General features: G+C 39.0%; 1 protein-coding gene across 4 annotated transcripts in view; it reads left to right on the top strand.

The window, feature by feature from the left end:
- Positions 1–26,947, top strand: part of nrxn2b (neurexin 2b) — a 716,836-nt gene that overhangs the window by 122,690 nt on the left and 567,199 nt on the right. For all 4 annotated transcript variants that reach the window (XM_042400576.1, XM_042400577.1, XM_042400578.1 and 1 more), the window contains exon 3: positions 20,228–20,248. In XM_042400576.1, the coding sequence (XP_042256510.1) occupies positions 20,228–20,248 (21 nt within the window). The remainder of the gene's footprint in view (positions 1–20,227; positions 20,249–26,947) is intronic.

Here is a 26,947-nt window from a genome sequence, read left to right as displayed (position 1 = left end):
AGATTCATGAATCAATTGTTCATTTGAAAAAGACTTGAAGGTGAACAATTCACATGGGCTTGCTAAAGCAACTGCATCAAAATGTCGAATTGTTTGGCTGTAGTTAGACTGTTCTTGATACGGTCTTAATGCAGAATATACTAAAGTACATGCAGTAGGTGTGGGCGGAATCTATTTTTTAATACGTTCATACCTTCCTGACATTTCACCGGGGTATACGATATATGATGGTATTTGTGTGTTCAAAAAAAAAAAAAGCAAACAAAAAATTGCAAAATGTATTGACAGCATCAGGATTTCTAAATACCCTGCTATACTGTAATACCTTGATACTACCCAAGCCTAGTAGACAGTGCTTTTTCTGTGACCCTTAAGTACAGTTGATTCATATATATTGCATCCCTTGAGGGATCAATGGTATTTTCCCCTATTACAGAAACAATAGTAAACAATAGATTGCATGGCACTGAATGTACCTTTGATATATATCCACCAGTAATTGAGAATGAGAATGCTTTTTCCTCAGTCTAATTAATCAGTATGGACTTGATTTATGTAGCTAAAAATACATCATATGTTTGTGTTTACTATCATGGCAGACCTGTTTTTTTTTCCTCAGAGAATATCAGATCTTTAGTTTTTTATTTTCCCAGAAATAAAACACACATTTTTCCACAAATGTTAGTATTCCTACAAATTATCAAGTAAGAAGGAGAAAATCTTCCCCCCATTTTTGGTAAAGTTTGGATGGATGGAATAAGCTTAAGGATAAGGAAATGTTTGGGATAGATAGGATGCTACAGACTAGCAGGCACATAGAGAGATTATCTACTCGATCATTCTGTGAGATAGTTCATTAACATGCTTTGATGTTCTGGTGAACTATGAGGATTAAATTCTGCCGATGAGAACCTTACAAACAGGTTTTCATTTTGTCTTCTGCTGATGTATTCAGAAATGTTCAGTTGACCTGAATCATTTGAAGCTTCAACGTTATGAATCATCACAAAGTAAACAAATCTGACCTGCTGTCAATAAGAATGTGAACATCACACTACTCATCTGAAACATTTCAGTGAGCTCAAGTGGGTTTCTGTCTGATGGATCCATTCTGATACATTATGTATCGCAAAGGTCATCAGTGTAATAAGATGCTGGGGGGGTCAGGAGATTCAGCAGCCACACATTTCTCCGTTCTCTTTCTCTGTTTAGCATCTACAGGTTAGGCTAACCCATTGCTGCTAACTTAAGAGCTAACCCCCTTCACTTTTTCAGCAGTTGGGGAAACGACAAACGTGACTTTCCTTGGTCTTGACAAACTGCAGCATTTATTAACTGACACACTGTAGTCTTTACACCGTCACTTTCTGCTGCTTACTATCTCACTCAACCACTCACTCACCCACAGCTACGCACACATTTTTAGCACTGCCTTATTCCTTAAAAGGAGCTACGTTACCAAGAGTTTCCCAGGCAATGACACAGAGGTTAACTCACGTTTCGAAACTGCGCTGCACAGAGGCTGTCAAACGCTATTGATTTCTGAATGAATGGATATTTGCCGTCATTATTAGCATTAAAAACATTTTTTTTTTGGCCTGGTGGGGTTTCTCGTTCTACCATTATAGGGAAAACACTGCAGTAACATGCTGCTTACACACTGATGCTTCAGTATTAATAATCTAATGATGTCATATATAATAATATATCAGTCAGAGGGACCAAACCTCTACTTTCACTGCAATACTTTGACTATATCAAGCTGATAATACTTACGTACTTTTACTTAAGTAGGATTTTTCAGGCAGGACTTTAACATTGCTGTTTCGGTACTTTTACTAAAGTACTGGTAAAGAATCTGAGGTTTGCAGGCTATTTAAAAAAAATCACCATGTAAAACCTTTTGGCACTTTTTGCCTTTTTGCTGAAAGTGCAGAGTGACTGAAAACATGGGTAGAGAGAGGGGTATGACATGCAACAAATGTCATTGCGGATAGGTGGCATGTGTCTTAACCAGTAGGCTACTGGAGCACCTATTTTGACATATATTCTATGCATTTTCTTTTTTCTTTTTCTACTTCCATTCTTTTCTTTTATTCTATTATAGTTAGGACATATAATAATTTACACCTTGGAGGACATTATTCACAGGGGATTTAATGAAAATGGCCCTATTTTTCTTCTCCTCTGAAATGAAAAAGCATAAGTCATCATAATTTAAACCTTGGAGAGCATTCTTCACAAAAAATATTGGTTTATTTCTATCTTACAATTATATACCATTATTGATGCATACTCAATTCTTAATTTTTCTCCTTTTTGTTGCAAACAAAGCAATGTAATGAGAAGGTTTTGCTCCATGGTTACCATACGAGTTGGCACAGCAACTACAGCAGTTGATCTTAATTTATGTGTAGCTGTTCTTTCTAGTGGTTAGCCTGGCTAGAATAGCTCTATAACCTCTTACCAGTCACCCCTATTTTTGTGCATGAGCCCTAAAATATGTACCAGAAATAAAAAGGTTTAGTGTTCATAACTGTGGTTTCATTTGAAAGGCAACTCTTAAAATTTCACTACCAAAAATGGTATACCTCAGAATGAGTATAACTGATCCTGAACCAAAGTTACAGAGGCTAAACTGTCCCACAGGTAGGACAGTGTTGTTTAACAGATTAATCAGACTGCTTGGCTAGGATGACCTCACTGTGTAAAAAAGGAATCCTTTTCAGGTTTCACAGACAAGTGAGTTTCAGCTCCCAGTCTATAGCAACCCTGATCATTTCCTTACAAGACAACAGCCTTATTACCAGACCGCTTGATCTCTGCAGGAGAACAAGCTCCTGCTGCGACATACTTCTTTAAAATAGCTCTATCCATTTTCAGATTCTGATTCAGATTCTCATGTGGGTAGAGGGATTATGACAAAGTGCAGTGAAACATACTTGAACCCAGGCAGACACTCACGCTAGCACACACTGAGATAATGTAGGTCAACACACCCTCACATACCCACATGAGAGAGACACACACACAGAGTATTGATTTACTGTCATACACCTTGAAGGAAGGCAGGTGGAAGGGTGCCCCAGGCTACCAACTGTTTTCCAGAAAGTTCACATATGACTTGCATTGTTTACTTTCTGAATGCATATTCTCTCAAAGACAGCAGCATTTTTGGCACAGCAGTGAGTTAGACACACATTGGCACCTGGCAAGACGGTTGACTAAGTGTTGAAACTGTGAAGCAATCGTTTTGACAATGGCATTTCTATTTTCTACCCCCCTTTTTTTTTTGGGCAGGTGTAAATTCTGTGAGCTGGTACTTTTTTCTGCGCACTCTACACTTTTTTCTGTCTCTCTAACTGACAAAGACCCAGCCTCTTAAAGATGATGGTACTTGAAAGCTCAGCATTTCATTTTCACACTTTTTCCACTATCTTTCACATTTCTTTCTCTGAAAGTGAACAACAATACTGGACATGCAGTGCTATAATGCCACAATTGACATAATCACTCACATTTCCTGTATTTTACCTTTTTACTGTAGCTCATGTAGTTGACTTTTAAGATATTTTTTGTCTGTGGCTAGAAGGTAGGTTTATTCATGCTAAGGGCAGTTGATGAATACAGCAGGTCATTTATAATGGACTCAAATGTGCTTTAAGTGTAACATGAAAGGAACGTGTTGTTTTTTGTTGTCCATTATGTAAATTCATTCGACCTTTTCAGTGGGTACATGACCCTTGATTTGACAGAGGTGTGCCTTAACATCCACAGAATGACCGGCCAGTATGTGACAGTATGTGTTCATTATTTCAGTGGCTCCTAAATTTGACCCATATATTGTGGTACTATGTGGCTGAAAACTCTGCATGAATTTGATGATATGGGAATACAGCAGATATAAAACATGTTGACAACACATTAAAACGTGCTGTATCGCAAAGGCTTTTTTCTCAAAATCTTTGAATGCAAAATTCATTAATGTCTCAATATATCAGGCAGGTAGCTCAGATCAGTCCTTCTCTGTTAAGTTCATTATCATCACAAAGTGCAAAGATGCCTTCAGGTTGCAAGATGTTTTCATCATATGCCAATTTTGCTTTTCTGCTTTTTTATTTTTTAAGCAGTAAGCAAACTGTCTAGGAAGACTATGAAACTGTGTGACTTATAATCTATACTCTCTGTTTTCTACTTGTAGACCTGGCCAAAAATATTGGTGCCTCCACCTGTTTGAAACTGACCAAAATATCTGGTATACATCATTCATTATTTCACAAATCATTTGCATTGATTTACTTACTTCCATATTATTTAATACAATAAAACAAATGAAAATGGCATGGCCAAAAATATCGGTACCCTTAACTTAGTATTTTGTAGCACAGCCTCTGGAGGCAATAACTGCAGTCAAACGCTTTCTGTAACTCTGAATAAGATTTCTACACTTCTCCACTGGTAGTTCGGCCCACTCTTCTTGAGAAAACTGCTCCAGTTCTCTCAGGTTTGATGGATGCTGTCTCCCAACTGCAAGTTTCAGCTCTTTTCACAGATATTCAGTGGTATTCAGATCAGGACTCATAGCAGGCCACTTCAGAATGGTCCAACGTTTTCTCTCATCCACTCTTGGGTACTTTTTGATGTATGTTAGGAGTCATTATCTTGCTGGAACACTCATGACCTGCGACTAAGACACAGCTCTCTGACACTGGTCTGTATGTTTTGCACCAAAATGCCTCGACAGTCTCCTGATTTCATTGTGCCCTGCACAGATTCAAGGCAGCCAGTGCCTGAGGCAGCAAAGCAACCCCAAAACATCACTGAGCCTCCTCCATGTTTCACAGTAGACATGGTGTTATTTTCTTTGAAAGCTTCATTTTTTCTTCTGTAAACATAGGGTTGATGGGATTTACCGAAAAGCTCTAATTTTGTTTCATCTGTCCAAAGCACATTCTCCCAGAAGGACTGTGGCTTGTCAACATACATTTTGGCAAAGTCCAGTCTGGCTTTTTGTGTCTCCCTCGTAGAAGTGGGGTCTTCCTGGGTCTTCTACCATGGAGCCCATTTTGTGTCTAGTGGTATGGTTGCAGATTGCAACCAACTGAGCCTAGGAGTGTAGGAGAACCTACGGTGGCCGCAAAACTTGCGAAAAACACAACAAGTCCTCTCTAGAGCCAGTGTTTGGTTTTTCTATTCTGGGCTACTGCAGAAACATGGCAGTGCAACATGGTGGCTCCGTGGAAGAGGGCCCGCTCCCTATGTAGATATAAAGGGCTCATTCTAAGGTAACAAACACAACAATCTTATTTTCAGGTGATTATACACTAATTCTGTTTCTGCCAAGTCCCTTCTGCTAGATGCCACTAAATTCTACACATTGCACCTTTAAAGTATCACTACAAATCAATTATTTTTTACAACTACTAAAAGGTACACTTTTAGGGCTGACTGACTCTAACACACTCACTATAAACAGACTTTTAAGACACTCGCTAGCCTAGCAACATTAAGGCTACAAACAACCCAAAATGCAAAATACTCCGTGTAAGAGTTGGTTTTACACCGGTACTTTATCCATTCAAAAAGAATATCTGATGTTGTGAACACATAAGTGTCAAGCCATTAGTGGAGTGTGTATGCAAATTAACCTAAAGACTGACATGCGTAACCAGTTAAAAATATTCTCAGCAGTTAACCGATTGTTAACTATTGACATCCCTAGTGTGAATGCATTTAATTAGCTGCTGTGTTGCAAAGAAAATAAAATAACAGATTTGCCAGTATACATTTTATAGAATACAAATTATAATTGTTTTCACCCCAGTGGAATGGAAATCGGAGGGCTCTAAAGTGACTGTCAGACATACTCAAGGTCGTTAGCAAAGAACTGTGCATAATATTATACCTAAACCACTGGTTGGTTATTTCATTTATTTTCCTATCTCTTTGTTTGCTGTTAGTGTTGTAGAGGATAAAATATTCTCCTAAGCCAGAGGAAAATGATAGGTGCTTTCTACAGCACATTGTTGTGCACATAACACCCCATCTTTCAAAGCTGTGGAAAAACAAATCAATACTCCTCCGCTGAAACAGAAAGCAAGAAATAAAACAAGAATTCCAGTTCACCTGTGTTCATAAGGTTTTGCTCTTCTTTAGCTTTTGCAAACAAAGATAAAAAAAAAAAGTTTCTCCCCTTCTGCCTACTTTGTATTTAATTCTTGCACTGTGTACTTTTCTATTTTAGAATTCTTTCGTCCATGTAATCTAGGGGCGTGCTGCTCAGCACCTCGGGGCCACACCGGGCAGTTCCAGACAAAGTCACATTAGCTTCTCTTGACCTCACAGCTGTAATCGGCTCTAGTGGGAAGCGGGGGGGTTTCATGGTGTTTTGCAAGATCCCATGCTCACCGTTAATAGTTTTGCAAGTGTGAGGCCGAGAGTGTTACAACAGCTTACCTGGAGATTACAGCATCAGCAGTTCCCTTACAATACAACCCCATGGGATTTGACTGCCATTACCCTACCATGGCGATTTTTTTTTTTTTTTTCATCTGTGGCACTTAGAGATTTGGAGTGACTTCACCAGGCAGTTATCGGAAAAGCGAGGATTGAGCTGTGGCTCTCCATCTCAGCACACACTTTGTGAGGACTATGACAATACGAGCTGTTGTCATTGCAAATGGAGCATCTTGTGTTGTATTAATTAGGCACTTGGCATCAGATGACAAGCTGTGATCATTTATTTCTGTTTTGTCATGTCTACAGCAGTTTTGGATGCATCAGCCGGCATGACAGAATCCTGCTCATCACAATGCATGGCTCTGCACATGCTGTGCGCCCGCAGATTTATTTACAATGTCTCCAGAGTGAGGTGTTTCCCTTCATACTGTACATTGTCTAAAAGTCTATTTCAGCGATGGATGAGAAGGAATGGAAACTGGCAGCCTTCTTTTTCTTTTAGAAATCCCCAACAATACCAGCCATGTTGTTGGACTGGAGAGGCTGGCTAGCTCAATCCTAACTCAATCGAGGATCATCAACAATTGTTACTAAATCAGCCCCTTTAGTCTTTAGCTTCTCTCTCAATTCATTACAAGTGAATGGGCTTTTATTGGCGTGACCATTTTAACAGGGACTCAGGGAGTGTGTGGAAGCTTGTAAGGCTGAATCGACACAGGCAATTTACGAGGGGATCGACGGGCGACTTGAGGCCAAAACCAACACAAAACAAACAGAGCTAGAGAGAGTGAGAGAGAGATTAAGAGATTTGTCAACCCCCCAACCCCACTGTTCCTCCATTTTTATTGTCCCTCTATTTTTTTTTCTCAGCTTGTTTGTTTTGCTCTGCTCATCCCCCTTCAATCTTGGATGCTGTTGGTCTTCCAGGCTGGCTCGTCATTTTTCTGTGCATGTATTTTTCCTTCTTGAGATTTTCCCTGGCAGTCTTCCCAACAAATCCTAACATGTCCTCCACTGAGACTGCTATTCAGACTGTATTATATTATTCCATGCCTTCATTTTTTTTTTTTTTTTCAGAAAGTGTTCTGACAGTTGACTGTCATTTAGATATGACATATTTGTCATATGTCAAATGTCATAGACTGACATTTAAAATGCAAAGAGCTACTTTGAGTGTTAGTTTCCCCATTTAAACAACATACTGTTTGCTGTAGTGCAAAAAGAGAATATTTTGAAAAAGAGAGAAGAGGAAACACAAAAATCCTGGTAAAATATCTTCTAACGATTTCTTCTTTTCAATCATCTTGTTGTTTTTCGATTTAACTGCCTTCTATAGCCATTTCAAAATCTTTAAGGTTTCACTGAGGTGTAGGTGTTTATATCTACAGGTGGCATTGAAAGCATTAAGACAAGTTATATAGGAAGTCTGAGATATCAAAGCAGAAAAGATGAATGTCTTCATTCCCCTCAGTCAAACAAGAGTTGAAGCAGGTCAAATCTTTTAGCTCTTGTCAAATGCCCTACCAGTGATTCCCACAATGCGTGCCAAGTGTGACACATCTTTCCTTCTTCATCCTTGACTTATTTGTGTTTTGAGGGAAAATCCTCCAGTCGAACATAATATCTGACATCTAGGACTGGGAAATACTGGAAAATTATTTAAATTAGGCTAAATGATTTGAAGTTTTATCATATTGTCATATGATATTGTGAGATCAATATCAACACAAAAAAAATCTATTTAAGCAGTTAATTTGACTTTTTCAGTTGAGTGTGAAAGATGTGGCACACTGTGTTTATTTCCATTCTTTGTGTAATTCTGATATCTCTGTAAGACAAATAAGCAAATGAGACCACAAGTAAGAAGATTGACCATCTAATCATGTTGAACTCTACATGGTACAACATGGATGCATGGCTGAAGGTCACAGATAGGTCAGGGGTGATGATCTTTGTGATAAGAAGCCACAACGATCAATGGCATTGGGTTACCACAGTCAATAAAAATCCACAACTCCTTGTGGTGACTTGAAACTCCATTATAGTGGTTCTGGAATCATCTGGACATCACATGAGTTGTTGTTGTCTATGTTTGTTATTTACATTGCACCAGTAAACACACAACCAGTTATACCTTTGCACTAGAAACTTGAGCCATTTTCATAAGTTTTTGCTGCACGGCTTGTTGTTTCATCAAATTCAATGCCCCACCCTTAAACAATAGTTTTCAGTCTCATCCTGTTTCTTATTTCACATAAGAGATAAGCTGTCTGCCAAGGTTTCTTACATCTCATATCTTCCTCGCCCCCCTCTCTGTACTCTTCCCCCTTCCTCTCTCCCACTCCTCTCTTTTCCCATTATCTCCCCCCTTACTCCCATCTTCCCTGTCTTCCTAGCTTTGCAAAGATAAGATTCGCTCTCCCCAGTGAGTTCCTGGTGTCGATACTAATGTGCTGCTATCATCGATGAACTGTCAGACCACCTCCTCCCATCCCACACAATTCCTCTCCTGACCTTCCTGCAACAGTAATACACTACAAAAACTTTAATGACACATGCATGTTCCATATGACTGACATTTTAAACACAGGGTTTAATGCTGAGTGACAGATTGATAAAATATTTCTTTTTGCCTTGTTCAGTGACACACTTTTTGCACCATGCAAATGAGTCATAGAAACTTAATTATTATTAATAAAAGCCATCTACATAGCTGAATTAAACATAATAGAAATGTATCATTAGATCACAATAGAGCACATGACGGGAGTGGCAAGAGGCATCAGCCCACTCAGTCATTGGTCTGGTTGAGAAATGGAGCAACAAACATGTCACTTAATGTGTGATGATGTGTCTTTGCTCACAGTCTTTGGGCTCAGGAAGGGAGCTGAGTGGCTGCCAGCGAACAGTTAGTGACATCAATGAGGTGGATCGACCGCTGCTGATTGAACCTAACTATATGTGTCATCCTGGCGAACCCTGTTATCCAAATCACCTCACAGCATCATAAGTATGCATATTTTTAGCACAGGGAACCCCGGTGGTAACCAAATCTCAAACCCGGAAACCATTAGTGTTACGCTCTGTCTATAGAGCTGCACATGGAAACGACTTTGTATAGTGTCTTTGCCATAGGGGTAGAGACTTGAGCTGCTGCGCCCAAAGGGTGAAATGTCACTGCAATGCTTTGACGTCAAATGACAGTTGTTTGACTTTTTCTTTACACATGAACCATAAAAGTAAAATCTCCCAAGTGTGGCAGCCACACTTACATTTCATGTCTAATCAACGCAGATAGCTTAGAAAATGGCTTCAACTAGACAGCGTTTCACAGAGATTATTCTTGCAGGCTGTCTCGAACAGCCAATGATGTCATTTACTGTTTCAGTTTCTCCTTTTAGATAAGTTTTGCAGTCAATAATTGTCAATCTTGTAAATACTGACTGTATTACAGGCCTGTTGTAGCTCCTCTGTAAGAGCAAATGGCCACTGTCTGACTGGAATTCACTTCTGTCCTTCATAGCAGTTGCTTAAAAGCTCTTAAAAGAACTCGATTTGTTACGACAAATGCCCACTTTCTTACATTTTCTTATGTCAGTGTGTCATGAAAATGGCAGGAACAGTTCACAAGGTTTGTGTGCACTCAGGCAACATTACATTGAGCGTTTGAACAAGGGAACAAAGCCAAACATGGGTCACTTAATAGGAGACCCATCAGACATAAATATCCATATACACACACATACAAAACAATGTTTTTCATCCTCATGTGTAATAAGCATTATGTGTACAGACTGTTTAGGATGAGTGGATGTAGATAATTGGTTGACCCTATACAAACTCCACATGTAGCACATTAACAGTGCTCTTGCTTTATCATTTGTTGAAATCAAAAAATGTTTTCATAAAGAGGTCACTGGAGAGCATACAGTTCCTTCAGGATGAAATGAGAGTTAAGAATATAACATCCTCCAAATTAAATGCTGACTTAAAAAGACCATTCTGAACACAACCTTGTATGTTTGTCTAATAATCTAACCTTTTGTTTTATGTTTTTATTCATTGGAAGAAATAATCTGACAAGAGGATTTGATAGTGGGGGACAAAAGAACATGATCCCTTCATGTCATTTGAGTTCATGACCATGTCAGATTTCAGGAGCAATGGAAACACAAGCTATTTTAGGTCACCTTGAACATGGATTAGTAAGAGTACAAGAACTATCATAAAAAGTCAGATTTGTATAGATGTAGACAAAATATTCTATATTCAGGGAGAATAAATGTCATCATTTAATTTGTTTTATTGATACAATTATGTTTTTTACAAACCCAGGTCAGGATTTTAGATTGTTTGGTGTGTTAAAACTTAAAATACTTGACCAGCTTGCATATCTGGACACATTTGTTGTCTGGTGATGTTTTTTGTCTCATGTCCACAGATGACTGTCCAAATATAGATGACATGATGCCATGTTGAGATGAGTCCAGCACAGCTATTGAGCAATTTAATTGCAGAAAAAAAATCAGCAATCTGAAACATTACCCATGCACGCCAGGTTTTGGTTTCAGCCCCTTATAATCAAAGAGCAAGGGCTTGCTAGAGCTTACAGGAGCTGCCATTTTACATCAGTGTTGAGCAGTCATACAGGGAGAAACTTACTGTACTGTAGAAGAAGCAGAAATACCCCACTGACAGCAGCCCTAATAGACCAGAATGCTAGGCAGACAGCCACAAGACATGTTTTGTTTGGATTGTGTGATGGAGTACTCACTTTTTCTTCACAGGATGAAACTTAATATGCTCAGCTGTTGCTTGTTTCCACCTACACATACAACCTGCAGCATTTTCTGGGGGTTGTTGAAAGGCATTGTGGGAAATGTAGTAAAACACTGACTGATGTGGAAGTAGAAAGGTGGGTTGTGTACACTACAATGTTTTATCACAAAAGGACTCCTGAAGTGCTTTGAACATCACGGAGTGGTGACGTACTAATCAGTGTGTCTTTAATTTGTTACCTCTACAGAGAACAGTTCACTCCTCTGCCACGATAAATCTCACAAAGAAACACAAAAACACTTCTCCTACTCCTACTCCTAAATGAATATTTGATCACTAGTCAATACTTCTGAATTATTTTGTGTTGTCACGTAAATGATACTAATACGAACTTCAATGATGTTTAAAACCAAGGTTAAATGTAGTGAAAAATGAGCAGAGTTGAAATCAAATGTCATTAAGTCCGCTAGGCTGGAGGGCCCAAATGGACAGGAAGGCAGCCAAGCCAGGCCAATGCTTGATTGGTGAAAGATATACTCATTTCCTGGCTTCTCACACACATGCACACAAAGGAAATATGCGAAGTACATATTTAAAATATTCATATTGTATGGGGTTAGGGTAAGGGTTTAATGGTGTTTTAAGCTCTCTATCCCACAAAGGTGCAATCCATCAATCACTGTACTTTTTGTCCGTGGTCTGCTTGCTTGCTGTGGCTGTCTGCACACAGTCACCAGAGCTGGAGATATCAGCTCACATTTTCTGCCATCTATTTGCTGCCATCCATCCTTGTATATTGTTAAAAACACATTTCACAGGTTTGAAAACAGTCCCAGATAATCCATCACAGCAAACATGAAGCCTTCATTTGATTTAGTCAAAGTAGTCAGTTTTTTTCAATATATCATTGTGCCTCAGTTCAGGTTTTTTTTTTTTTTTATATTATATCAGTGCTGGATTATGTTACACTTTGCTTTCTGTCAATCACCAGACACCCGCCGGAGGAACTCAAGTCACCTTACAAACTTTATTGTAACACTCATGTCTTTTTATTTAGGTTGCCTTGGTGAGTGGAACAGCATTTTAAACTAAGTTTAACCTCGCAAAGCCTCTTTTATTGCTGCTCTTCACAGACAGGAGTTGGGTTGTACTGCATAATCTCATGTTTCTGATAGCTCCCCCACCCCCCCACGCCCATATCTTTTTGAGCATCAACAAATTGTCTTCCTTTACTGTCTTTTTGCCTCCTCTCGCTCCTTGCTTTCCCCAGTCAGCTCCTATCATCTCTTGCCTAATTAGCTCAGGCCGTTTGGAATCAGTTCTTTTCTCACCTGCCGAAACACATCATTGCTGTTTTCTTAATAAAAAAAAGACTAAAATGATCCAGCTGCTACACTGTTATACAGCTCATGCACCTCAAATTCTGTCTACAGAGAAGGTGTGGTAAAATGGCTTTTTTTAACTAGCTTTACACTCAGTTAATAAACCACACAGCTGTTTAAAAGAGGATCAGTTTAGTATCTAATACTGCCCACTGCAAAGGAAGGAATGTTTTATCTCTACTTTCAGCCTTTATTTTATCTCAATTTCTTCCTGTCTCTTTATCGCTGTTCATTTCTCTGACCTTGTCCTTGTTGAACCTTGTTCGAAGGGCCCTGATATATGTCAACCATTGCCTTTACCCTGTCCTCTAACTTTTACTCTTAACGCTGTGATGACATTGGTACAAGAGGTGACCCCCCCATTCATTTCTCAGGTTATTACCTCTCCCTGAACTCCCTCTGAAACCTGCTTTTGCTTTATGAGTCAGCAGTGTGTGAGGTTACACCAGTCTCTCTTTGTTAAGTTTGAAGGTACTACGGACATAGTACTTGATTGTTTCTATGAAAAACGTGTCTAGGGAGCACTCAGTGCTTATCTCTGCCAAGGATGAACAATCTTTTAAATATATTTACAATAGAAAAAGTTATGAGGGTAGAGCGATGGACAAGGGAGATAATGTATGATATGTAATGTTTCTTTTTTGTACTTTTATCAATAGAAAATTGATTAAAATAAGAAAATATATAGAAATGTTATGCACATCTGGATCCAGATGTGCATCAAAATACAAAGTGACAGTCACAGACACAGTAGATCATGAGAATAAGGTAAGAATGTTTCAAAATGCTAGCCGTCACACTGTGTTAACAAATCCTTTACAAATGTCTTGAGCTGCACTGAAAACACTTCCTCAACTCATGGCTTACTTTTCTACCAATTTTGATTGAAATCCAATATATGTTTTTATTTGTTGCCCTCCAAGGCAAGATAAACTGCAGTGACTGCTAACAAATGCAGAAAAATATATCCCCATCTAAATTAACTATTAGACATGTAGACATTGGCAAAATGAACACCTAATATTTAATATGTTCAAGCATAAAATATCCAGTGAATATCTGCCTATATTTACCAAACAAACAAACAGGGATTAAGAAAAGATTAATATGAAGGCATCTTAACAACTCATTTAGTTGCTTAAAATTGTTGATTCAATCTCTTTATGCAAGTGGAACAAATCTGCTTTTAGGTTGAGGTAATTTCATTTCTTTCTAATGTTGATTATTATTTATTATTTCTCATAAATTAATGGATATTACTTTGAAACAAGGTGGGTATACAATATACCATGTTTTCTGATTTTTTTAAAAAAAATCTAGATACACCCTCGACGGAAATGGCTTTTACTGTTCAGTGAAGAAAAAACCCTATACATCTGTTTTATTTTTAAGGTTAGTGCATTTCTCAGATCATTCCCATTTTGACCCCTGTTTCCTCTTTCCCCTGCTACATCCTGTGTTTTAAATGGGGATACTCTATCTATTGTGTTGTTGCTAGATAATTCAGTCAATTTGTTTATTTTTTTCTTTATCAGGATTAGAAAGCCTCAACTGTATTTGCACAGTTGTTGGGTGGAAGTTTTGTGTTTTGCTGTCGAGATTTGGTATGAAATCTGCAAAGGCCATGTCTTGCGGATTAACTTGTCAGTCAGAGAGAAAGTTTCTGACAATGTGAGAGAGTTCAGGACAAAGCCTCCCTCTGATTAGAATGTAAAGAGGAAGGAAAAGGCTGTGTGTGTGTGTGCGTGCACATGTTTCTATCCATCTGTCTGTCTCCTCTCTACTTACCCTGTCTCCATTATTCACTAATGTTGTCATTTCTTTTCCTCTCTGCCTGTCTGAAATGATGTCAAATAGCCTTGGATGGAAAGGGCTTTTTCTCTTTCTTCTTGCCTTTTGAAATCTCAGTTCACTGAGTGACACTCTGCTGGCCAAAATAATAGACTTTCAAAGTCTTTCCAGAGTGACTCACAAGACAGGGACCATGTAAAATAATGGTTGGCATTGAAGTTTGGAATAAAAGGCTGACTCCAAAGCAAGACACAGAAATTTCAAATTAAGTATCACTTTTTTGTTCCACTGTAATTAGACTCCAATATGAGGTATACCAAAGAAAGCAGTAGCAGTGTCCACAGCCCTGTTAGGCTCTTTGTTGGCATTGTTGCCCAAAAGCAAAAACAGCCCACTTTAACTCTAACCCAGCATTGTTTGGCTAATGTGCTCACCTGTGTGGATCCAAAGAAAATGTTGTATTGTGTGCTGCTCCAAAATCCACTCTGGTGACGTGTTTGCTTTACGCCACATTTATGCTACAAAACACAGGGTGGGTAAATTGCAGCTGGAAAACTGATGGAAACATTAGTTAACCAAACCACTTTATGGAAATTTACAGGTGTATATGCTCAGTGACCAAAATGAATTTGTATATCTGTAGCGCATATTGTATATTCTAAGGTCAAAAGACAGTGATGTTAGTATAATTTAATGTTACCATTTACAGGTTGTAGTGGCACAATGATTTGTTGTTTGGTCTAAGGGATTTAGTTAGCACCAAGCTGCACGGCTGTCCTGAACACCTTTTGGCTGCCATCAACAAGAAGGGCTGTGGGCCTTACTTGAACCCTGGTGAGCCAGCCCCAATCCTTGTCTTGGGTCGGCAACTGTGCACTGTTCTCTGTTATTGCTGTGGCTAAGAAACAGACAGACAGAACCTAAACCAAAATGATTGTTGGATAAGGGTTGTCATTTATTGTCCATCATAGCCTCAACAAAAGAGTTAAGCTGTCAGCAGCATGCTGCTCTCCTCTCTTCTCTCCACTTCTCTTTATCTTCTGGCATCTGCCCTCTGACCTGCTCATATTAGGTAAGAGCTCTTTCTAGACTGTTGACCAATCATAACACAAATAACAACCTGTGACTGTGACAAGAGTTCAACCTCTTTGTTACTGTCTCCACAGGAATTTAATATTATAAGCTTCACAAATGTCATTGGAGTGCTGTTGCATCGGATTACGTTAGACTGGAAGGTATTCTTCTTATATTGTCCATTCAACAGCAACATGCCACTCTCCCTTCTTGTTGTATCATGTATAGTAGGTAATGACTGCTTAGTGTAATATGTCCCTGCAATTATTTTAAACCATTGCAATGATGCACTGTTTTGTACATGAGGAAAAAATATAAATACTTACGAATACAAATACTTAACTCTCATCCTGAAACTTTTTTCTTTGAAATTATGATGAACTCACCATGGACTTTGATTTTATTGTCCTGACTTAATTGTCCAGTTCATACATATGTAAACACAGTTTTACAAAAAGTTAAAGTAAAGCTCCCCGCCACTTATCACTTTTATTTGTATTTATTAATTAATCCAAAAATCAGTTTTGAGTTTATCCAACATGCAATTGTGTAGATTTGATAGTACATGGATTGTTAATATCATATCTGAAAAGTTTTCTTGGTGATAGGTGTCACTTGTTGTGTGTATGAAAGTGTGTGTCCATGGTTACATAACATCTAAGTTCTTAAAATACATTCAGCAAAAAAAGTAAAAAAGTGTTGCTTTTATATCTCAGCAACAGGAAAGAAGGCAAGAACCAGAAAAAATAGAGATAAGTACAAATACACCACTATGTATTTCACAGTTGGAGTTGGAGTGTGCGGGGGGCTTGATGTCTGCATGATTCGCACGTGCTTCTCCAGCTGTGTGTAAGTGTGAGAGAGAGAGATACAGTCACTTTCTTGCTGCCTCTGATGTTGAGCTTGAACTCCCTCTGTGATGACTGCTGCTGTGCTTCAGCCTTTTATCTATAATGAGAAGATTATTATGAAAATTATAGATGATTATTTTTTAAAAGAAGTCAACAATCACAATAGATTGTTCTCAGGAAGCTCACTGCTTGACTTCTAAGGCCTCATCTCTTATTAACTGACTACATATTTATTGACGGAATGACTTTGAGTAAAAGGACAAAAAAGAACTTTTTCATTGGTCACCTAACAGCTATTTGTGCAACCAACCATATTTCGTATCATGTGTTTTTTCTTGAGATAAAGTTCCTGAATAGTAATTATATACTAATCATAGTATTTTAACATGTTCAACCGGCATATTTACAACTAGTGTTGTACCTTGCAATATTACTTGACACCCATTCATGCTCTTTTTGTATCCAGCAAACAGTTAATTGTGCAGCTTTCTTCATGTGCAAAGAAATGGGAGGATAGTGATAGAGAGGAGGTTGTTTTTCAATGCAGGCATGCTTTTCTTCCCTCTGTAAATCCTTTAGTTAGCTTGGTGAGGATTAGGTCTGAAAAGTCTCTCATTTGCCTCCAAAGCCCTCAGGGATTCATTGGTGAAGAAATCCAGCTTCTCTACTGCTTCCGTCTGAATTTTACTTTGGTATTTATTTATTTATTTATTTTTATTGCAGCCCACTTCTGATTTATGCTCTTTCATACCCTGTGACTGTCATCTTTATTAATTTCGACATTTTCTTGCTTAGGGATGTAGGAAGAAATGTCACATTTGACTGGCTGTCATTTTTTATGTGAGCTTGTGTCTATATTTCAGCCACGTCTTTTAAATCTGGACTGGAAAAGGTTAGAATAAAGAACTAGTATTCTTTTTTTATTATTGAGGGCGTAGTAGGTGGCGATGGTGTACTGGAGTGCATTATATTGAATGGTGTTCCTAATATTTTGTCTACTCCATTAACATCCATGATAACGGCACCCACTACAACCTCAATAATAAACATAAAGTAGAAGTATCGCCTTTCTGACAATGTCAACAAAAAGTGAAAATGTACAAGCTTTGTAAAGGTAGAATTTATGGCAGAGCTGTTGTATTGGATTGCAATACAACAGCATTGGATTGCATTAGATTGCACATTTGTACCTAATAAAGTGGCCGGTGTGTGTGTGTTTTTTGTGTATATATATATGAAAGCTTTTGAGCGTTTTCATCAGAAAAATGTTTTCCACATTCCCATATGAATAACAAGGTACATTGAATAGACGAGGATCCCAGTGGAGCTTACAGCCTGAGGCTATGTGGGATATACCCTAATGGAAAACAGCTCCAGGATAAAGGTAATGGGTGGTAAAGACTACTGGAACTTATCAATGGGATAAAAGGGACAAGCTTAGAGGGATGGGGTCTATTCCACCAAGTATCTGACTGAAATCGTATTTCTTCCTTAAGGCTAGACTTCAAAACTATCCCCAGTGTGAAACAATGCCTGCTCGGAAGGAATACCTGTCAATTAATAGTCAGTTAGTTTTGCTCACCTTTTCCTGTGGTATGGCCTCTTGAGGGGTGATTCTTAATGTTCTTAAGAGGTAAGGAATGTCTTCCCAGGTGGAATATGTAGACTGTGACAAAAAAGTTGATGAAAAAAGAACTTGAACGTGATTTATTTAAATAAATATGTTTTGCATTTCAAGCAGTGCTCCAAGTTGTTTTTATCTGGCTTTTATCTAGAAACTCAAAACTATGCCTTGAAATTGAAACTATTATCGTTTTTTCTTGGTTTTTGTCTTTTAAAAAAAGTTTCTTTGCTTTTAAGTAGAACATAATGCAAGAAGATGGGAGGTTCTGAAGAGGGTGCTTTTCCTCATGAATTTAAGTAAACCAACATCCAGACTATCCAAGCGAGTTATTCTAGTGTTTTAGGAAAAAAAAACCCAAAAACAAAACATTGAACAGAAACAATTTTCCTCTGTCACTGAAGGATGGACTGTATGAAGCTGGGTTAAACAAAGAAAGCAAGAGGGACTATGTTGAGAGATGAGTGGAGGGGAAAGTCAGAGTCATGGCCGGTGATGATACAAACAACCTCAAACATCCTTTGCTCCTTGCTGAATGAAAGAGGAAGATATGAGAGAGCACAATGAAAGAAATGATGATGGACTATGATCCGAGATGAGACGAGAGGATAGGCAGTCATGGCCAGTGATTATATAAACAACCTCTACATCAGACTAGCAGAGTTCCCATGCTTCAGCTTGACACATGCTCTTTCATTCATTAACGTCTTTCAATCAGTGTGCTGGTATCCTTTCAGCTGGTTAAATGCACCCCAAGCTTTCTACACTCAACAGAGTTTCAATCTTTATAGATTTATGTGGATGGTTTTATGTTAAATGGCAGTACTTATGACATTCACTGTGACCAGCTGGACTCAATTCAGGCAGCAGGGATACATGGTGACACCATTCTTCAACTGAAGAAGTCCCAATGTTTTGCTTGATGTCCTTGAGGGTTTCTGTTTTTGTCTGGCTGACCTCCCAGCTCCATGTGGAGGGGGACAACTGTGGTACAAAAAGAGAATGTTTTATCTTCTGGAGTCATTATTTTATTAACCCTGTGGTTTTAGTTAACTATAATCTCATTGTTTAAGCTTAAGACCCTTTGATGCTTTCATAGTGGTCAGTAGTAGTACAAAATTCATAAGCAGATGTAAGATTCAGTTAATGTACGGGTGAATTCAAGAGCTTGCATTCAAGAGAAGCCCTTTTCAGGAACTGCTGGTGTGTTATGGGAAATCTGGTTGGCCTTTCAGCTACGTTGGGACCCTATTTGTGCGTTTCAGATCTTTAAATGGCTGCTGCTATCATCAAATGTTAATGTTAAAAGCAACTGTACCTATGTACAATTGCATATAAGTCTTATGTGTTGGAAACAACACATATGAATTGTATATAAAAAATTGATTTGTTCCTTGCAGCTCTAAAGTGTTGCATATTTTTCTCTTTGGTTGACCTTGTAGTTCATGTATAAATTGTACGTGGCTCAAAAGGCTTATGATGATACTGTATGATTCTTCTGCAGTTGTTTATGCTGTGAGTGAAGTACTGTACCAAAAAAAGACTGAACCAGTACAGTATAGAGTCACAGTGATATATTATTGACCAAGCTACAACTTAATACAGCAGCATCTGCTGAAGACCCAGGCCCAGCAGCCACAACAGCAGATCAAAATGCCAAGTTCTCCACAGGAATGCCATGCCAAGCTAGAGGCTGTTTTACATTCTTGGGTAGCGCCTTATCTTGGCAGTCGTCTGCAGTTTCGTTTTTTAGCATTACAGATTGGCCTCTGCTGCCGTAGGGTAGCTTTTTTAAGTAAAGAGTCCTGCTGGAGCCTGATCTCTTTGACTCCCCCTCACTGTGTCATTAAGCCAGAGAGAAGTGAGAGTCACTGTATCTCAGTTGGGAATCCTCTTTAACTGAAGCCTCCTGTTCCCTATGGGAGGTAATGTGGTTCCAGTATGCTGGTTGAGGGGGTCCCATACACTCCTATTAGAGATTTCTTTAAAACGGTAATATGTGTATTTGTGGGATAATTGGGCCATTGGCAGGCTTTTAAGAAAGTCAACAGATAAACAATGTCAGATTACATTTTCAGGGGAGCAGACTTTTGTTCTGCTGTCAAGATTTCAGTCCTCATTGGTGTTCTTTATTTAGATTTTATCTCATAAAAAATTAGTTTGGAGAAAACATAGGAATACATTTATTTGAAAAAAGTAACATCTAATAAGTGTGCTCTTTCTGTCTTTTCTCTCTCTTTTGCATACACTCCCTTTGGACTTCCCTGAAGCTGAAGAGTATGCTGTTGAAGGTAAGACTGATGCTTTGCTTCTCAGGCCCTCTGATGGCTTCCCTTTATGCTGTCATGGATGCTGATGCTGGCTGCTTGTTTAATGCTCTGTGCCCTCCCTCTGGGGAGGGGCATTGTCAGTTTGGACTGCGGTTTTAAGTGACTTCAAGGGGGGCTAAATTACAGTTTCCGAATAAGACAAAAGTGACAGATGTACAACCCAAATTATCCCTGTTATATCCCTTGTTTGTTTTATCTTGTGTTTTTAAATTTTATTTTGTTTTGTGGTTTCTCTTTTATAGACAAGAATATAGCTGTATAATTCACACAAGAATATATTTATGCACTTAAAAATAGAAAAATGTCAAGGCAGCTTGGCATTTGTGAGTCAATTTACCACTGACAAGGTTTTGTTAAAGTTAACAAGATATGACATGCTGAATTTGAGATGCTGTCTTCCTGCTTTTTTCCCTGTCCTATCTACAACAAAGGTGAATGACGGCTGCCACTTGGGGCCCCTGAGGGGCCTCATTAGCCCTTAGGCCAGGCACTAAGCCAGTGCTGGGTGTGGCAGACTTTATGGATAGATCAGCTTTAGCTTGTCTGTCTGCAGGCTGTTGCCTGGCTCAGCTCTGCGCTGTTCACGAGGAGGTTCACCCACTACTTGACTATCTGTTTGTCAGTCAAATCAGACACTCAGATTGACAAAAACAGGCTTTTTTGAACTTGTGCGTTGTGTGGTGAACTGGTGTCTAGGCGTGGGTGTGTGCGTATGTTTGCATGTTTTGGATTTGCATTTCCTGCTTGCTGAGTTTGAGGTGATGTATTGCCTATCACACAGTCTGAACCAGCAAGGGAAATCACTGTGACAAACACCTTCTTGCTCTAAGTTTGTCTTTAAAGCTGAAAACTTAAATGCTGCAGTTATTTCTCAATCCTTGTACCAATAATGAGTTGTTTATCTTGTGGCATTTTGTAAATACAGAGGCATATGTCATAGTTTAATTTCATTGTTATCAGCTAACCCAGTGAAGTTCTGAATTCTGGTCTGGGCTTGGTATGTAATATGTGGACACTTGTAGACTGCTTAGAAGCTGACATTTTCTCAGTTTTTCCTACATGAGAAATGCAAGCTTCCTGTAATGACTTTATGTGTGTGTGTTGTGCGTGAGTGCCCTTGTAGCCTGGTCCCATGTCTGTACTGTGGAAGCCCTTGATGGGAAAATGTCAGGGGAAGTTAAGAGAACAGCAATTGTTGGACAGCGTAGCCCCTCCAGACTGATGTTGAATGAGGTGAGGGGTGAGAGAGCTTTGTGAAAGAGAGTTGTAGAGTGAGCAGAAGAGGGTTGCCTTATGCTGTGATGAAGAGTAGTGATTTTACTCTGACAGACACAAGGGAGATAAGGCTCCTCCCAGGCCTAACCTGTTAACTTTCTGACTACAGAAGTTAAACCAGACTGTACAACAGATGCACAGTGCAGAGTTACGGTAAAAAGTAGTGGACCTAAGTACCAAATATTTTGGACTGTTTGTGTTTGGGAATGTCAAGCCAATGTCACTCAGGCCTAACCTTTTATCTCAGTACCTGCAGTTTTCTTACTGATTGTAAATGTTTCTTTGTGCTGGGCAAGGGCAGGCATGGTAGGTTCGTTCCCTATTAATAATGTGGGCTCCCAGCAATTTGCAAGAGCAACATCTTTCCTTGTGCAGAGGTCTAGGTGTTTTCTGCAGTTACACCATAACTCTAATATGAAAGACCCCTTGGGTTTTTAAAGAATTTAAAAAATGGGGTTTATTTTGACTCAGAACATTCTCCAGGTAAAGAATACATTGTTTGATAGAAAAACTAATAGAGAAAAGTACTTAAATGTAAATGCTAATGCCTAAATTAATTCGTGTTCTCTGAAGAAATGTAATTTAATTTAAAACAAGGAGTTGTGTTTCCAATGTGTTGTGTATCAACAAGACAGCTCAATAGGAAATTTAATTAATGGCTCATTGTCTGTGATACCAAATCCTTAGAGTGCTTCTGCACTCTTTTCTCCTCTATTTTTGGGGTTTCCCTGTGACCCTATTTGGGCTAATTAGTGTTGGTGACCATGTGTTCAAAGGTTGGTTGAGTGATGATGTGGAGAAATGTTGAAAGCCCCAGGGAGGCCGGTGCCCCTGGAAGGTGGCTGTTGGCCCTTGCTCTTCCATCGAAGGGCCTCGATTGATGATCTGCCTGCAACACTGACCTGCTTTCACTGGTGAGCAAACCGTGTACTGCCATCTGCGTACTGATAGCCAAACATGTCCTCTCCCTGGGGAGCTGCTTGTGCAGTTTCATTATATAAGCATAGGTTTACCCCATTGCCTGGTGCAGTGGTGTTGCTGTAGTGGCTGGTAAAGAGATGACACTAACACTGAAGGTAGTGGTAGCCTAGAGGTTAGACAAATAGGATAATGACCTGATCTATAGAGAGAAAACAAACTGCCAACTAAGTGTTCTTGTGCAAGGTATTGACTACCTTACTGGACCAGATTGTGTTAAAAGTGCTTGAGAAAGGAAGCCTGTAGTGGTATTGTTGAATTGTTGGTTTGAATCTATGTAACTATGCTAAACACAAAATAAGCACCAGATACCAGCCAAATGCTAGTAAAATATGCAAGTGTCTGGTAGATTTGCTTCCCTCACCAGCCAAAAACAACAATGGTAATTTATTGAGTGGCTGGTAAAATTTCAACATTCCCAAGCCATTTGGCCGGTGGACAAAAAAGTTAATTTTGCTTGTAATTATGTAAATGTGAAGCATAGTTTCTTAAACAGGCCTGTTTGTGGTCAGCTGACCATCCTGGTAAAGAAAAGTTTACAAAAAAGGAAAAACTGAATATTATAGAGGCAGTAAAAACACAGGCTGTTCATTCAGATGCAGAAGGATAGCCATTCAAAATTTTCTTTCAACTGATGGTTTGACATACCATGACCATGGCTGGGAGAATAACTAGTTCATATACAGAACTAGTTCATATACAGTTGGACAATACATATCAAATCTAAACCTGGTCAGTGTGGCTGGCCTCTGAGACTGGCTGATAGATTTCGTGACTTGGTGCTTTGTTTGGATGAGGGATGTTCTGAACTGCCCACACTGATCTTAATCAATCTGATCAAGGCTAATGATCTTTTCTCTCTGAGCCACGCAGACCTCCAACTTAATCTCATCCCCGGGAGAGGGTAATAACAATTTTTTCCCCCCCGATGTAAAAAAAAAAATGGAAGTTTGATGTTGGCCGGAGATACAGGATTATAGATTTGAGTGGGCCCTGTGGTTATACGAGATTGCTTTGGATCATCCAAACCAGATTATGGATTTTGTTCTTATTTGCTCAGGAGAAATAAAACAAACTCATAGACCAATAACTTGTTTTTCTAAATGCTTGTGCGTCAAGGCAGCAGAAGAAGAAAATACACAGTCAAGCAAATATTAAATGTACCAATGTCATTGTGGCATTAACCTAGATTTTATTTGTTTCTGGAACAAATGGTGCTTATACGTGATCCTTATTCAAATTCCAACTGCTGTTGGAACCATTGGCTAAAAGACAGGCCACCTGGGTGATGAAAACAGTTTTGATCTTGCCAAAAAATGGTACATGAGAACGATAAGGTATTTATTTATATAACGGTATAAAATAACAATGCTATTTGTCCATTCCTCCGATCAATAAAGCTTAACTGTGCATTTTTCATTGAACGTGCGAGAGATTTGCAGTGTTCAAACAAAGTAATCGATTGTGGAAGATTGCTGGCTAGCTTTTTACTCACAAGTACTTGAAAAGAATAGGCTGCAAACAAACACGCGCGCACACACACACAGTAACCTCAATGGATGGAAAAAAATTGCCAGGAAGGGTGGAACAGAGCTGAATGGCTTCTTTCTTCAGCTCTGAAATTGCTCAAGAGCCTTTGGACAGTAGGATGCCTTGATGTTGCCTCTGCCTGCCCAGCCTCTGCCAGATGTTGCAGTGAGATTAAGCCTCCTCAGGTCCTGGAGGAGCCAAAGTCCAGCCATGCTTGCTCTCACAAGACGTTAATTTCACCCCACACAGCTCACACTCTTTTCTCTCTTTCCATTTTACTGCTTTGTGATAACAAAGTCTAAAGGGATGAAGTAGGCGTCCACTTGTGAGCAACTCCAGATGCTTCAGTGTCAACATGCGTGGCCTCAGGCAATACTGTTTACTATGATGGAGAGAGAAATGAATTGGACAATGCATGGCCTGGAGTTCTGGATGTTGTATAGTGTTTGTGTGTGTGCATGAAAGAGCATTGGGTGGGCCAAATTTTGCTGAGGTTTTTCTTTGTTTTCTTTTGCATTTGCCGACTACTACAGTCCTGTAAAACTCCAAAATGGCTACATATTTGCTAATTAAGCGTCTGTCTGATACCTCTGTACATACTCCATATATTTTGTTGACTTTGTAATCCTGATGCTTTTCACTATTGGAGTTTTGTCAAAATTTGCTCCCCAGGTTAGTTAAATTCTTTTGACTCATTTGAACTATTTGATTCAATTTGGAGTAAGGTTTTGTAGCTGAAAGGTTGCAGCAGACTTTATACCCTTTTGAAAGACCACCACCAGTATTTTTTACATATTACATTTTTCACAACTTTGTTGAAATCAACACCCTTGAGTTGACTATTTTCCCTCTACCTACCACACAAGTTGTAGGTTCAGCACTTCTTATATATTACAGTGACATACCACAATGAGCTTTTGGAGGGATTTCAATGCTTCCTTCAAAGTACTCCTTCCTCCTGTGTACTAAAATGAGAATTTGATGTTCACCTATGTCCCTTTGTTACTTTTGAAATAGGAGAAAAAAAATATTTTAAGCGTTTCCCGTTGGACTTTGGGATTTTGAGATATATGGAGTTTATATCGCTCTCGTTTTGTTTTGTCTTCTTGCCGTGTATATGTACTCCGGACATCTCTGCCTTCCTTTCCTTTTACAGATTCTTCCATTCTTTTTTTCTGTCCTCTCTTTTTCATCTCAATCATCATCTTCCCTCTTCTGGCAGATCAACTTATAGGTTGTAGCTAAGAGGCTTTTTGGCGAGATGCCTATATAAGAAGCTGTGAAATACAGCTTTACTGAGTTATTGAAGGCCATATAGACTGGACCAGAGAAGAGCACGCAAAAGAATAAGAGGTGGACCCAGGTTTATTTGCTGGTGCCCACATTGTGTACTGAATACTGTGACATTTACATTCTTACTTGTTTTCACAGCTATGAAATGTAATTGAATTGGAAGACATTTATTTGCCCACATATTGCAATATATTCAAAGGCAACACCTCAACACTCCAATGTTAGCATCCATTTTAAGTCCTTAATAAAGCTTTGACCTTGGTCTTTTGGAGGCTCTTAATGTTTGACGCTATCATAAGATATCATAGTAACTAATGTACAAAGTAGGTGATTAACCTACCAGAGCTATGCTGGCAGTGGTATCAGTGTGCAGTTTAAGCCCTATTGGGAATAGATCAGATTAACAGTTGAATGTGGGATAATGTAATTATTAGCTGAGCATCTCTGTCATTTGTCTCCCTTTTTTAAATCTGCTATGTCCATACATCCTGCATACCATACTGCTGTCAAAGATCCTGGCCTATAAGGTACACATAAATAAATAAATAGATAAACAGAAAAATAAATGAATGAATTAACGGTAACCTTGAATAACACAGACCTGTTGGAACTGACAAGATTGATGCTACTCTACTTCCAATTTGGCTAAAATAATGAGAACAAACAAACAAACAAACACACAAAACAATGCGCATCTATGATTGTAAAGGAGTCACAACCCTGGATCATTTGCAACTTTCCTTTGCTCCTGCACCCATGTTGATAATAGTGGTGCCACAAATGATGGAGATCTTTTAATGCTTAAGACATGGCCATTGATCATGTACATTGTCCTAAAAACTGATGTGTTCCAAATAGCACTGTACATGATTTCATTAAATACATTCAAAGTGAGACATCAAACAGGTTTAATTAGTCATTCATAGGAATGGAGAAGTATCCCAAAGCACAGATCTATGCAGTGTGTGTGTGTGGCTGTGTATGTGGGTGTATACTGGCATGCTGGGATACATGTAGAAGCTGACACATTCCTATTTTCCACCTAACACCCACTGTCACTTTCATAACCAGATTTGTCCGCTGCTCAAGTCAAGAGTCACTGCTTCTTCTTTTTTTTTTTCCTCTCTCACCACACAACTTGCCATTATTTCCTCAGTGTTAGAACACTCCTGTTGTGTACCTGCAGCCTTTTCTGAATTCAATTATGCCATGAAATGCCACTGACTGCAAAGCTAAGAGTCCATGCTGGCCAAGTGACACTGTGAGAGATTGCGTTTGGGCAGGGCCCGGTGAAAAGTCCATCTCCTGCCCGTCCCCCAGCCGACAGCCAGTGCTAAGAAAATAAAAGCACTCACACTCACTCTCACTTCCATCCGGCTGCTAAGCCAAAAGGTTGAGGAAAGTCGTTACTGCCAAATTTATCTTTCTCGTAGGTGTGTGTGCATGTGTGGTTTTTTTTTGTGTGTGTGTTTTTGTGTGTAAATATGTTCCTCTTAGGACAGACTCTGCAGTCCGCTTGCTTGTGTCTGCATCTGTGTGATGCATGCATATATGCTGGTGTGTGTTTTCCCACTTCATAACTTA

The sequence above is a fragment of the Thunnus maccoyii genome, chromosome 22, assembly GCF_910596095.1.
Source record: "Thunnus maccoyii chromosome 22, fThuMac1.1, whole genome shotgun sequence".
NCBI lineage: Eukaryota > Metazoa > Chordata > Actinopteri > Scombriformes > Scombridae > Thunnus > Thunnus maccoyii.
The sequence above is the reverse complement of the archived record's forward strand: the minus strand, read 5'-3'. Positions and strand labels throughout refer to the sequence as shown.